This window comes from Lepidochelys olivacea (genome assembly GCF_965140295.1).
Source record: "Lepidochelys olivacea isolate rLepOli2 genome assembly, chromosome: 3".
Classification (NCBI taxonomy): domain Eukaryota; kingdom Metazoa; phylum Chordata; order Testudines; family Cheloniidae; genus Lepidochelys; species Lepidochelys olivacea.
Genome location: NC_140413.1, coordinates 7,749,398 through 7,764,431, shown reverse-complemented (window position 1 = coordinate 7,764,431; position 15,034 = coordinate 7,749,398). Strand labels below are relative to the sequence as shown.

The 15,034-nt window shown below is 47.0% G+C and overlaps 2 protein-coding genes across 4 annotated transcripts in view; one reads left to right on the top strand and one right to left on the bottom strand.

Annotated features, from left to right (window-relative positions):
* Positions 1-6,281, bottom strand: part of FZD3 (frizzled class receptor 3) — a 102,892-nt gene extending 96,611 nt beyond the window's left edge. For both annotated transcript variants that reach the window (XM_084622963.1, XM_084622964.1), the window contains exons 1-2: positions 6,197-6,281; positions 173-708 (exon numbers count right to left, since the gene is read on the bottom strand). In XM_084622963.1, the coding sequence (XP_084479089.1) occupies positions 173-361 (189 nt within the window). In that variant the 5' untranslated portion in view covers positions 362-708; positions 6,197-6,281. The remainder of the gene's footprint in view (positions 1-172; positions 709-6,196) is intronic.
* A 230-nt stretch (positions 6,282-6,511) lies between these two features.
* FBXO16 (F-box protein 16) overlaps positions 6,512-15,034 on the top strand; it is a 62,850-nt gene continuing 54,327 nt past the window's right edge. For both annotated transcript variants that reach the window (XM_084622968.1, XM_084622967.1), the window contains exon 1: positions 6,512-6,620. In XM_084622968.1, the coding sequence (XP_084479094.1) occupies positions 6,540-6,620 (81 nt within the window). In that variant the 5' untranslated portion in view covers positions 6,512-6,539. The remainder of the gene's footprint in view (positions 6,621-15,034) is intronic.

Here is a 15,034-nt window from a genome sequence, read left to right as displayed (position 1 = left end):
GCGCTTTACACTTTTCAAACAATAAGACAACAGGCAAAATACTGAAACTTTATAATAAATATCCTTTATATAACCATCCTTCTCCTTAATTCCCAATTGCCAAAAATAATCTCGTGGTCAATTAAAGGCCTATCAAATACATACTTTTGAAAGAAAGCAGATTAATTCTTACCTCCATTGCTAATGCTGCAGTTTGCTGGTCATAATGATTCAGAAGATTAGGCATAAAGGTGGTATTGTAAGGCAGGTCTTGGCACATCCTTAAGATGATTGGCTCACAAGAAAATAAACTGTGTCCACTTGTATGCCCCACCAAAACATCCAAGAACAAAAGAGAGCAGAACATCAAGCTAGTAGCCATCCTTCCACATGTGAATGGGAGCCAGTCACGGAGGCCTGTCAGATTATCCAGTGCACACGTTCAGATATACATGTACCGAAGGTTTGGCTTTAATGCCAGTATTTTTGCTGCTTGTTTGTTAAGAGTCTTCAAAAACTGAAATACTATTTGTGCTGATAGAGTCTTATTCACTCAGTCCGACAGAACACTCGAGACAGATGGGACATCTTGTCTTTTCTTTTCACATTATATAGGTTGTATTAGGTTAACGTGTCAAGTTGATTAACCACATTCCCACACGATAGAACCCATCCTGTTGAAACAGTAGCTGAGCTATGTTCTTCTTTTAACATATGTTCTATAACAGCCTAAAACAAAACAAAAACAGTAAAACCACTATAGTTAACTTCAAAATTAAAAATATAGTTAATTAATATAGAACAATATTAGCACAATAAATATTTAAGGTAATTTGTAAGTGTTAAAGCCAAGTGATTAAATCAAGAGACTCAGAATCAGTTTTCAGTTCTGATTTTTCAGTCTCTGTCTGAGACAGAAAGGGCTAGGTGCTCCAAAAATAGCTTGTTCTTCCTGTAGGGAAGGAGGGAAATGGAAGTGCCAGTGCTTCTATGTGATGAATCCTAAATATTTCCATCAAAGAGACATTAAGGCCTGGTCTATACTTAAAAACTTGCATCTACATAGCTACAGCATACAGGCATGTGAAAAATCCACACCCCTGAGAACGCAGCTATGCTAACCTAACCTCCAGCATAGCTGCAGCTAGGTCTATGGAAGAATATCTCCATTGGCCTTTCAGAGTAACAGCCGTGTTAGTCTGTATTCGCAAAAAGAAAAGGAGTACTTGTGGCACCTTAGAGACTAACCGATGAAGTGAGCTTAGCTCACGAAAGCTCATGCTCAAATAAATTGGTTAGTCTCTAAGGTGCCACAAGTACTCCTTTTCCATTGGCCTTGCTACTGTTGCTTACAGAGACGGAGCTCCCACCTGCAATTGAACTTAGCCTCCGAATTTGGAACTGCCCTTTGAAGAATTACAACTGAGTTTTCTATGCAATTATTTTTAGTGGAATATTTACAAATGTTCAGATTGAACGTTTAAAGTTTTTTATTTTGAAGTTTTGCTTTTTTGTTTCTCTAAACAATTCACACACAAATACAGTGATAAATCTCAAAAAGGCAAATTTTGAAAAAAAATATCTTGAATAAGGAATAATTCTAATTGAATTATGCCAAAATTAGCTGTTGCAGGATTGCTCAAATCATCTACTTTTGTTTTCAGATTATACTGGCCTGCCTCTGACACATCTGCCTATTCTCTTGGTAAACCTTTAGGCAGGCTGGGCAGATGAGCTGGAATATAAAAAAAAGCAGACGTAATGAAAGGGTCCTGGAGGACAGGAGCTTTAGAAGAGAACAAGTAAATGAGAAAGTAGAGGAGTATTGACACTTGAACAGCTCCCTTAGCACCATTGCCTCTGCTAACCAGCACATTAGGCAGCATCAGACTAGGCAAGAGCCTCTGCTCTGAGGCATCAGCATATCAAATAAAAGGAGTACTTGTGTCACCTTAGAGACTAACAAATTTGTTAGTCTCTAAGGTGCCACAAGTACTCCTTTTCTTTTTGTGAATACAGCCTAACACGGCTGCTACTCTGAAGCATATCAAATGATACCATAATGCTGCTACCTCAATAGGCCTGGGAACCAAGGCAGCAGCATCAGGGAACTACTGCAAGCACTGATGCCTAGGCACAGAAGCAATGGATTCCCCCCAGCCAAGGCCTCCCAACATGACTTCATTCTCTTACATAGTCACCACATCCTAACTAGTCTCTTGAAAATCCTATAGCCCCCACTCACCCTACCCCACCTCCAACAAAGTATGGGAGCAGGAAAGAAGATACAGTGATATATGTGAGTGGGACTAGTGTGTTTGACTAGGGAGGCATGAGCAGAAAATCAAAAGCTTCTGCCTTCAAGTATCAGCACTTTAAAGGGTTCTTCCAGTGCTGCTTCCTTGGTTCAAGAAGTACCTCAGCATAGAGGAGCTAGCTCCTATATACCCCAGGCTACCCAGATTGCTCAGGCCTCTCCCAATCAGGCCCTGCTCTGCAATGGTCCCCAGGTCCTTCCACACCTCCTTTTTGCTTTGAGTGCACCAAGTTGCTGACCCTCTAGGAACCATTGCAACAGCTGATAATAAGTCAGAGCACAACATACTCCACCCATCCCTGTCCCCAAAATATCCTGAGGCTGAGAGCTGTGAAAGAAAGAGTGTATGGTTTTCAGACAGTTTTACGCTGGCTGGGGAACCCCTTTATGCAGCTGTCATTCCCTGGGGCTATTTCTCTCCCTTCACGATGTAAAAGTGTCAGAAGTGGAAAGTCTGATCCAGTATGCCAATCCTCCTCCATCAAAGGTTTGAGCCTTGAGAATGAGGGCCAAAGTGGAAAAAAAATGAAGTAGGAGAGCTACAAGACAGGTCTAGATGGCCCCTGTTCTCACTACCACTTTATTCTAGAAAATATTAGAAATCGAAACCTAAAGCACAGAACTCAAGCCTCTAACCAAATTGCTATTTGCAAAAGATTCAATGTAGGCCATCACCCAGATAACTGTTGGTACAAACAAGACTTCCAAGAGAACCTCAAGTGTCACGTTAATATTTCAGAGAAGAATCAAAGAACTGACAAACATAACAGGTTTGCAACCAAGAGGGGGTTTACATTAATTTGGGTGTGGTGGACTGTAAGAGCATTCTATACATTAGAAAGGCAAAAGGTTAAGTCCCTTATTCTTTCACCTAAAGGTATTAGAAAGTGGGTGAGTACTGTGGATGTGGAGATATTTGATTGACATTATATGAATATAGTTAAATTTAAAGCCATGGATTTGTGTACATGCACTTAAAAGCTTCCAATATGCTCATTTTGTAAGTGAGAAAAAATAAATATCAAGTAAATGTATGTATTTCAAGCTTTAAGATGGAATAAGGCAGTAGTTTTACCTCTAGCTGTTTGAGATTGTGGCCATTGAAGCCTTGAAAATACAAATAGGAAAAAAGACAAGACAGTAATCATAAAAATATAATTTTAAAATAACTGACCTTGTCCCCACGCTGCCCATTCCTCCCACACTGACTGAAATGAATACCATGTTTTGAAGATTAACTAGAGCAGATGAAGTACACAGGTAAAGACTCTGAATTTCAATAGATTTCCACAAGAAATATGCCATATCTGTCCACCAACAATTCTAACAGAACTACACCATCACAGTAAAGGAAGCCTAAAGAGCCTTTTACACTCCCAGTTTAAGTAGCAGAATCATGGACCACAAAGCCAACTCTGCCCACATATCTACACCAGCGACACCATCACAGGACCTAACCAGATCAGCCACGCCATCACCGGTACATTTACCTGCACGTTCACCAATGTAATATATGCCATCATGTGCCAGCAATGCCCCTCTGCTATGTACATCAGCCAAACTGGACAATCCCTACATAAAACGCTTTGAAGAACTAACCAGACACCATCCCCAACTTCTACTTAAGGTGTACAGCCCCATTTGTCAAAGTGGATTGAACCTCAGGGTCCTGTGGCACCTCACTACTCTTGCAAGACCAAGTATTCATCCACGCACCGACACTACTTGGTCACCTAAACATCAGTGTATAAACATGCCTTTTCACCTCCAACTTGCTTGGCAATTTCACCTCTTTCTCCTGGACAAGAACCTAGACCGAGTAATCCATGCATTTGTCACTTCAAGACCATTATGTTATTGAGGCGGAGGTGTCAGCTGGTACAAAATGCTGTTACCCACCTCCATGGTCCAGGTCACCATGAGCACAACAGGCCTTGCTCAAGAGCCTTCACTAGCTCCCAGTCAGTTTCAGATGGCAACCTGAGCCCTCGTTTCTAATCTTCACAAACTATTAATGGATCAAACCCTAGCTCAGGGGTGGGCAAACTATGGCCCGTCAGGGCTTTGGATCCGGCCCGCAGGATTGCCCCCCATGGTGCCGCAGGCCCCACGCTGCTCTTAGAAGCGGCCCGCACCACATCTCTGCAGCCGGGCGTGGGGGAGGGCCGAGGGCTCCATGTGTTGCCCTCACCTCCAGGCACTGCCTGCCGCAGCTCCCCATTGGCCGGGAACGGGGACCCATGGCCAATGGGAGCTTTGCGGGAGCTACCTGGAGGTGTGGCAAGGGCAGCACACAGAGTCCTGTGACACCCCCACCCTCCAGAGGCCGCGCTAGGATGCGGTACCTGCTGCTTCATGGAGCAGCGTGAGGCCAGGGCAGGCAGGCAGAGAGCCTGCCCTGGCCCCTGTGCATGCCACTGCCACCCCAGAGCCACTTTAGGTAAGTGGCCCTGGGCTGGAGCCCAAACCCCTCCTGCACCCCACCCCCCAAACCTAAGCCCCCTGTTGCACTCCACACCCCTCCTGCACTCCTGCCCTTCATTCCACACCCCTCCTGCACCCCAACCCCCTTCCCTGAGCCCCCTCAAACACCCTGCATCCCTCTTCTGCCCCAATCCCTTGCCCTGAGCCCGTTCCTGCACACCACATCCCCTCCCACACACCGTACTCCCTCCCGCACCCTAACCCCCTGCCCCAGCTCTGCATACAATTTCCCCACCCAGATGTGGCCCTTGGCCCAAAAAGTTTGCCCACCCCTGCCCTAACTACATTAGGGACCCTGTTTCAGTCTAGGCATGGACAATGCAAATGACAAAGCCCAAGACAATGTGTGTTAAGAACTCAGGACTGTGCATTCTTGGTTGATGGGATCCAGCCATAGAATGAACTTCCAGAGTACTTTAGGAATTGTCATATTGGATCAGACTCAAGCTCTTTGTAGTCCAGTATCCCACCTCCAGCAGCAGCCAGCACCAGATGCTTCAGAGGAAGTTAAGAACCCTGCAGTCGGCAAAGCTACATTAGGTCTTGTCCTGATCTAACACAGAAACACTAAGTACTCCTCACTCCATTCTGATCCAGGACTTAAACTGTATTCCCCCGACAGACACAGACACACACACACTACTTCAAGCATAGATGTTGGGGAACGAGACAGCAACTTCAAACTCCCCCCCCCCATTCCAGATACAGGGGAAATGGGGCAGGGGACACTCCCCACATTCCACTTCAATTACAGTCAGGGGCAGAGAAACCACACTGCAGTTCTCTCCCACTCCATTTCTGTTACAGATTAAGGGGGAAACCACACCACATCTGCCCCCATTTCAATTACACTGGGGAGACGCACACCACGCAGCTTTCCCCACTGTAGTTATAGACAGCAGGAGGGAGGAGGAGAACCCCCCCCCCCAATTCTTCCCCCCAATTCTCGTAGCAGACAGAAAGAGGGGAAGGAAGGGGGGAACCAAACTATATTTTCCTCCACACACCCCACTTCAAACACAGATGGGGGGGGGACCACACAATATTCCCCCCACCCTCCATTGCAGGTCCAGGTGGGGAGTGGGGGGGGGGAACCGCTCCTTCACACACAGGCAGCCTGCAGAAAGAGGGGTTCGCCCTCTTCTTTTCCTTCACTCCCCCGGGATTTGGGGGACGGGGAAGCTTCTGACTCGGCCATCTCCCAGCTCAGCCCTCTCCTGCACTGGGGCCTTCCCCCCCGCCAGCGCCCTCCTACGCTGGGGTGCTGTCCCTCCCCCCTGCCCCGGTCCTCTCCTGCACGGGGGTAGCTTGTGGGCTCTGACCTCGGCGGATCCCCTCCACCCCGAGGCGGCAACTCCAGCGGGAAGAGAGAGGGTCGCCCGCCCCCCACGCCCAGGCCCAGGCTACCGCACTTACCCCAGCACCCGCCCTGCTGCCTCTCCGGCCTCGCCTCGCCCCCAGAGCGGGCGGCGGCGCAGCGCGAGGAGGTGAAGACGGTAACGGCCGCGCCCCGCCCCCCAGACCCCCGCGGCAGCGCCAACGCCGGCCCCCACGGCGGCCTCCTGCCAGCCCCGCCCCCCCGCATCGAACGCGGGCCCCGCCTCCGCCTCTCGCTCCGTCACTCCCTGCCCCGCCCCGCCGGACCGCCCCGGAGAGCGGCGAATCAGAACCAGCCGGCTCGTTGCTAGGTAGAAGAGCCGGCGCCCCGCGGCCCCGGCCCTGATTGGCTGCTTCTCCCAGGGCGCTCGAAGCTGTTTCCATGGCAAACGGAATAAACTTGCCGGGAGCAGAGGAGACCGGGCCGCGGCGGGGGGCGCGGCTCCGGAGCCCAGGAGGCCAGGTGAGAGCGCCGGGGCGGGGCGTGTCCCCGCCAGGGGGCATCGATATCCCGGGGTGGGGGGGGGGCGCTCGGGGTATCGCCTCCATGGCGGTCAGGGGTTTATCGGCTGTTCACGGGCACTGGGGTATCGATTCCCGAGACACCGGGGGGGGGGGGGGGTTTTCTGAGGAGCATAGGGCAGCACTTGGATTACCAGCTGGGGGGGGCGGGGGGCTATCACAGGGCAGGGGGCGCACCTGGGGTATAAATGCTGCGGGGTGCAGGGGACCCTGGGGATTCTTCACGATGCCGGACATGGGGGCACAAGGGATGGAGGGCATTGGGGGATAGTGGTACCACAGGGCAGAGGGGGGCACTAGGTGTAGGTAATACTTGGGGGGGGGGTGGTATCGGGGGATATCAGTGCCGCAGGGGGATATTGGCTGCAGGGGGAGCACCGGGAATGTAGAGAACCACAGGGGCCATTGGGGGATACCAGCGTCGCAGGCTGCCGTGGGGCACATCAGTTCCACGGGGTGCAGGGGGAGAACTGGAAATATACAGTACAGTGCAGGGTCCTGGGGGATGTCAGGGTCCGGGGAGCACTGGGAATGGGCAATGCTGTGGGGCGGGGGGGGGATATCAGTGCTGCAGCGTGAAACGGGGAGCACTGGAGGGAATTGATGCCATAAAGCACAGGGGGCACTGGAGGCTGGCAGAATGCAGGAGAGCTGATGGTTTTGATGCCATGAAGAGCACAGGGCTTTCAGGGCTTCAAGGCCCAAGATGGGCCCTGGCCGAGGATCAGTGCCATGGGGCTGTGGTGGAGGTTATAGATGCCCCAAGGCATGGGGGAGCCGTGAGACTTAAAGACTGTGAAGGGCACAGGGGGAATCAGTGATATAGAGTACCAGGGGTACTGAGGGGTATTGACACTGCAGGAATAATAGGGAGTATTGGTTTCATGGGGTGTGTGGGGCACTGGGGTATCGATGTCACAGCAGGAGACTTCGGAGGAATTGATGCCGAGGGCGGCACTAGAGGCTATCAGTGCTGTGGGAAGCAAAGGGGATATAGATACTGCAGTGCAGTAGGGAGTATCGACTCTGTGGGGCTGTATGCAGGACTACTGATGCTGCAGAGCACAGGTGGCAAGGGGAGAGTTTCATTGCCACAGGTCATTCATGGGAGAGGGAAGAGGGCTGCAGGGCTATTAATGCCACAGGGTGCAGGGAGTCCAGGAGGTATCAAAGCCCCAGAGTGCAGGGAGCACTGTGGGGGGTGGGTATCACTGCCGTGGAGGCTCAGGAGAGATCAGTGTACCCTGATTGGGGGCATTAAAGCTGTGGGTCACAGGTAGGAGCTGTGGAAGGGACTGATGTCATGGGTGCCCTGGGGGGGATCATTTCCACTGGGAAGCGTGGAGATGATCAATGCTGTGGGGTGTAGAACTGGGGATATTAATGCCTGGAGTGGAAAAGGGTATTGATAATATAGGGTATGGGTCCCTCACAGGTATTGAGACCACTGGGGATGCGAGGGTGTCAACTCTAGAGTACTGAAGGGTGTCAATGCCATAGGGTAATTGTTGGCAGAGGGGGCACTTAGTGGGACACAACACCTTTTAATGAGATGCAGCAGCAAGAAGACCATTTTGCTGCCCATCCACTCAACAGCTTCCCATCATCTCTCTCTGTTTCACATTATTTCCCCCAGATCAATCCTCTTGTAGTTTCTCATATTGAATCTCATATACTTGATTCTTTTTGTTCTGTATACGCTAATCTCTCTGGTTTACCTTTCTATTACTGTGGTTTGCAACACTTGAAATACACAGAGGACAGTAGATGTGAATTAACTACTGTTGGCTCCCAGGATGATCATTTACAAGCAGTCCTCTCTTCCTTTCTAAACCTTAGAGTTTGGTTAGTTCATTCCAGGTGAAAGTTCTCTTATACCATCATGTGGATTATGGTCATTAGATTATTTCTGGGTAACGTGTTTTTAAACCTCTGGGAATATGAATCTCTGAAGAGCCAGGAAGGCTTAATAAAACAGTGCCTCTGGAAGACTTACTCTGACTATGATTTGCAGAAGGCCCTGAAATGGTATTCCAGAGGGTTAAGCCTAGATTAACATAGCTAAAGGAAATGAGTTTAATGCCCTTAGTTAATATGATCTGATCAAACATAGCATTAATCTTTCTTAAATGCAATCAAATTATTTTTTAAAACAAAGGGTTTGACCCAGCTCCTATTGAAATAAAAGAAAGTCTTCATTATCTTTAATGGGAGTTGGATCAGGGGGACTGAAATCATTCTGCTGTGGTAAACAACTTCATTTGCAAGTAGTGCACAACTGTATCATAAGGCAACCAATAAAATCATGTTCTAGAACACTAGGATTTGTCTGCTTGATTCTTACATCAAAGGAGCGCATATACCAATACATTTCTTGATTCTAAGGAGCACCACAGATATTACCCATATAGTCAATGTTACCCCTGGCTATACAGAATAATACTGAGTACTTGTGTGGCCCATTTAACCTTCAAAGCACTGTACAAAGATTCATTATCTAACCGAATTGTGAAGGAACCATTTCAAGAGCTAATCTCCACTGGACTGGTGCTGGACAGCTTGGGGAGGAAATGTTGCCTAGTCAAAGAGGAGGCTTAGTGACCCAGAAAGTACCAAAGAAGAGAGTTGATAAAGGTACAGCAACTCAGTAAATGCCATGGGGACAATTAGGGTAACTCTTATCCATTGTGACAGGGTCGGGTCAGATGGCTATAGGAGAGTAATAGAAGGCAGATATATTAGCCCCAGGCTAAGTAGGTCCCTTTCCCCTGGGTAAGGTAACAGAGAAGGTTCCAGAACAATCAGGGCACCTGGGTTTTAAAAAGGAGCTCACTTCAGTTCGTGGTGTGCGTGTGAGGAGCTGGGAGCAAGAGGCACTAGGAGCTGAGAGTGAGAATGTGGAGGACTGAGGTATACAAGCATTATCAGACACCAGGAGAAAGGTCCTATGGTGAGGATAAAGAAGGTGTTGGGAGGAGGCCGTGGGGAAGTAGCTCAGGGAGTTGTAGCTGTCGCACAGCTGTTCTAGGAGGCACTCTAGACAGCTGCATTCCACAGGACCCTGGGCTGGAACCCGGAGTAGAGGGCGGGCCTGGGTTCCCCCAAAATCCTCCCAACTCCTGGTCAGACACAGGAGGAGTCGACCTGGACTGTGGGTTCAGAAAAACGGCCAAGCTGAGGGCTGCCATAAATCTCCAAGGCGAGCAAATCTGCCAATAAGCGCAAGACCCACCAAGGTAGAGCAGGAACTTTGTCACACCATCAAGCATCTCCTTGCAGCTGGGTGTCGTACTGCAGTCCTCTTTGCACTTCTGGCACCCCATATAGGTTGTCAACATTGGATGGCAGGACTTCAGTGGCTCAGCTCTCCACCCAAGTCACAAAGTCCAAATGAACCCCTTCTGGAGTAGTACAGAGTTCAATAACTAAGCAATCTGTTTGCCCTCCCTAGAGTCTTCAGCCCTAGCTATGAGCCCTTTAAATTCTGCTTTTTGTTCAGGCTCCTAACTAAGGCCTGCCCCTTCTTGGCGCTTACACCATTTTAACTGTGATCAGTAGGGAAACCCACCCTGTACCCTACTGGGAGTCACAACCAGGGACCCTATACATAGCTGCCACATACTGCTCAGTAGGGCAGTTCTTTGCTACTGTTTGTCTGGGCCTTTTCCTACCAGGCCCTTTTATCTCCAGCTCAGCACCAGCATCCTCAGGGTCTTCTCTCTCTGCAATCTCTCTTTGAGTTCAGCCTACCATAAACTTTACTTATTTGTGCAGCTCCTGCAGCCAAAGAAGAACTCCTACTCCTTCGCTCCTGCCCAAAAACTGACCTGCTAAGGGACTGCAGCTGCTTTTATTTGAGCCTGTTGGGCTCTGATTGGCTGTCGCTAGACCTTCTAGCCCTTGGAGAAACACGTCTCTCTGGCTTCTAAGATGGCTGTTCAAGTGGGCTTTTCTAGGAAGGACTACAGGACCTACCTTTTCCTTCCACCTCACTGTATGAGGGGGCAGGATGTAGAAGAGCAGCAGGGATCCATATGAGGTGAACCAACTGAGTTTGCTGCTAACATGTACTGTCTGTTTCTAGCCCTACTGATTTATTACATGAGTACAGCAATGGAAAAGTGTTCAATTGCCTAAGTAGTATATACCTCAATAGCATTCATCACCATATATTTTTGACAGGTCTCCACGCCCCATTTTGGGCTTATGTCCTGCCATCCGTTCCCATTTCCGTTGGTGTTGAGGTTTGGTGCTGTTGGCCATTTTGAAAAAGATTTTTTTATTATTATTTTTTATGTTTGAATAGGGGGCTTGTTGCAGTTTATGTTTGGCCACGTTTAGAGGCAAAGGTTGAAAAAATAGAAAGAGAGATTAAAAAAAAGAAATATTTGGTTAGGGTTAGAGGACAAAATGAAATAATGTTTGGTTAGGTTTAGTAAGGAGAGATGCTTTTAAAGGCCTAGTTTGGCATGTTATTAAATAATAGAGAGAACTTAAAGAAAAATAAAGTTTTTTTTGTTTTTAAAGCCAGGCACTCCATTGGTAATCTTTTCATCAACCTATTATTAAGCACATCCGTATACTAGCGTTTAACCCCCGCCTTACATAGATATATTTCTTTTCTTTCAAATAATTTAAGTTGCTTTTATCTGATCATGCTCTTCTGGTTCTGTCAGCCACTCATCACACACCAGTGCGGTGATCCTGTGTGGCCCTGGCTTGGTTATCTGTCAAAAAAAATAAAAAATTCATTTTAAGCGGATAAATGTAATAATTTTTTCACAACTGGTAAAACTTTCACTTGCTTTTACTGTAACAGTGTTGCCGTCTTTCCATGACTCGGGGTCTCTCAGTTGGTTCTTGACATGGCTATCCTCCGACGATCCCTCAGCTGCTATGTCCTTGTATACAGACTCTTCTTCCATTCCTACCTATAAAAAACAAATATATTTAACCATAAATATTTATAAAATATTTGTAATTTTTCATCAGTTTGTTATAAAGAGTACCTTACCTCCGCCTTTGAGTCTGCTTCCTCCAAAGCTGGCAATAAATTTTTTCACATGCAGTCCTTTTCCTCTTTTACAACTGGCAGTGATCCCATAAAGTTTTCCTGTTTCTTCTGTTCAATTTCAGGATGAAACGTGGGGTTTGGCAACAGCGCTGCCTCTTTAGCAAAATAAGTGTAAATGGGTCTTCTCTTCTGAACACGAGCTGTTGCACCCATAGACATTTCCGGCTTCTTGGTGTCTGTAGACGTCTTGTAAAAGGACGTGGCCATTGTGTCTAGGCTTCCAATTTTAAAACTGCAGTTTGCAAAAATACATGGTTTTAGATGCACGGTCAAATATTCATTGGCTAGAGTTTTTCAAATAATCCATCCCACGATAGCCTGTTTCTGAAAGGCTCTTGTTTTAAAATCTTGGTATGAAAGGATTGGTTCAAAAAGTGCATTCTGTGACGTAGCTGTAAAACAGCTTCGGATCCTTCCACCGTGAGGTGGGGATAGCTCCCAAAGTTCACCACGCAGAACACCTATCATTTCTCTACCAATAGTTGCTAAGGTAGGATGCTTCACTCTGCATGTGTTCAGTAATACAGACTCTCTTATTGCTTTATTTTTTTTTATTCTCTAAAACCCTTTTTTTCTTTGCCCTGTGCTTATTTTTTACTCTCTTTCTATTCTTTAAAAATCATCTCTCCTTAATAAACCTAACCAAAAATCTTTCTTTTCTTTAATAACTTGCCTCTATTCTTTCAAACTAACCCTTTAAAAACAAAAATCTTTATTTTTCTTTAAGTTCTTTCTTTCTATTCTTTAATAACATGCCAAACTAGGCCTTTAAAATTCTCTCTCCTTACTAAACCTAACCAAACAATCTTTCTTCTGTTTAATAACCTTTCTTTCCTTTTGTCTTCTAAACCTAACCAAATCTTTCTTTTTTTTTAATCTTTAAGGCCTCTCTTTCTATTCTTTCAACCCTTTTCTCTAAACATGACCAAACACAAGCACTCAACAAGCACCCTATTCAAACATAAAAAATAATAAAAAAGTTTTCTTTTTCAAAATGGCTGATGGCACCAAACCTCGACACCAACCGAAACGGCAATGGAGGGTGGGATATAAACCCAAAATGGGGTGTGGAAACCTGTCAAAAATACATGGTGATGAATGCTATCAAGGCATGTACTACCTGCCTATATGAGGAGATGTTCCAAGTTAAGAGATCTCAGGTGGATCCTGCCCAGGATTCCCAGTATATACTTGTATTGTTCTAGAGGGTGAAATCCTTGTCAGGATTATAGAATAGGGGATGTTTTGTTCCCACCTTCATGTTTTCAGTCTCTCTGAAATCACAGAAGAGTGATGGTGTTCTCCTGTGACTCAGGAACTAAACTTAGGCCCCCAGATATCCGGTAAGGAGTCTAATGCTATTGGGGTGCTTGGAGAAAACCCATCTAGAAAGCTGGTGGAACAAGCCAGGCATTTTCTTAACAGCTTTAGAGATATTTTCATGACTGCACCTGGGAAGACTCATTTCAGTGAGTATTGCATCCAAATTAAGCCAGGGTTCAGAAAGGAGTGTCCTGTGTCTTGGAAAGGATGTGGGAGACAGTAATGCAAGAATTAGATAACATGCTTGAATTTGTGTAGTAGAGGAATCACAAAGTGAATGGTGCAGACTAATTGTTTTGACACCAAAACCAGACAATAGTGTTCAGTTTTTTCTCTGATTTCAGAATAAAAGCCAGTAATAGCTCTCTGTTTGATACCTACCCAGTGCCAGTAGTTGAGGTAAAACTAGATAAATTACAACTTTTGATCTGACTAAGGGATGTTGGCAAATACCTCTATTGCAAGAGTCCAAAGTAAAAAAAAAACAGTGTTGCCTTATGGACTGTACCTGTTCCATAACCTCCCTTCCTTTGGTCTACACGTTCCACTGGCCATGTTCCAGTGCCTAATGCACAAGCCGCTGCAACGTGGTCCGTACTATGCCATGGCTTAACTCTGTGATGTGGCTATACGTTTCACCACATCATCTCAACATCTTCAGAAGGTCACTAACCATGCCCCTGTTAAAAAGCTGCATGCCATGAAGAATACCTCTGTCCAGATTACCCCGATATCTGGCTCTGTAGCCCAGTTCGTTCACTGTGCACCACAGGTCTGGTGAGGTTCATGTGAATGAAGATTCTTTTTGTGTTTGGTTGGCGATATGGGCATTATGGCTTCTGCCAGGCATAGTCTGAGCCACTTTCTTAGGCCTTATCTACACTGGCAGAGTTACAGCACTGGCAGTTGCAGTGCCGCTCAGAGAGCGCTGAAGGGAAACCACTTTTATGTGTTCACACTGTCAGCTGCCTGTGCAATAGTGTGTTCACGTTTGCGGCACTTGCAATGGTATTTGGATTGGTGCACTCTGGGCAGCTATCCCACAGACCATCTCTTCCTCTTCTGCCACTAAGAGTTGTGGGAAGGCAGAGGGGGTTGCAGGGCATCCTGGGTCCTATCCCCATGCCCCGTTGTTGCGGTTCAAATACAAGACAGACAAGGCTTTAAGCAAGCAAGCAGGCTGGTCTGCCGATGGGCTTCTGCCTGTCAGCTTTTCCACCCTCTCTTTTATTTCTCTCCCCCCTGCGCATTACATACTCCAACCGCAAAAGCAAACAACAAAGGAAATAATATGACTTTGATTAATATTCTTATTTACCAGCCTCTGTCTACTACAGTCCTTACTCTCAGGCCTTGAGCCCAGTCCAAGGAAGCTTCCCACGGTTCATGTCCTCTGGGCGACTTCCCATGGTCCATGTCCTTGGACGGAGCAGTGTGTGCACTGCTCCTACACAGCACTCAGGGTGTGCCCTGAATGTTTTCAGCTGCATGAACTCTACATGAGCCCTTCATCCCCTCCTTTTTTGTTTATTTGTGCTCGGCCATCTCATGGTAGCTGTCAATTTGCTTTTGCAAGCGATTTAACTCCCGGACAGACAAGGACATAACTTGGGGAGCCTGCCAGGGCGGGTCTCTACAAAGCCTTAACAAAGAGGGAATACATTGTACACAGCAGCAGCAAAAAATAAGCCCAACAATCACAAATACAGGATAACCGAAAAATTGTCGCAGCCATCCTAGAGAGGGCAGCCAACCTGTAAGCCAATTCCAAAAGCCCTCAAACCCCAGATCTTGGCGTATGTGTGCCGTAAGATTGGCCAATTCGGCCAGTCTAGTTTCTATGGAACGACTATTCTCAGTTAAGTTAAAACAACACATATGCTGAAACGTGGAACAGCCTAAATGATGTTTCAAGAGCAGAAAATCAATGGCTGCTCTGTAATCCAAAATTGCATCCC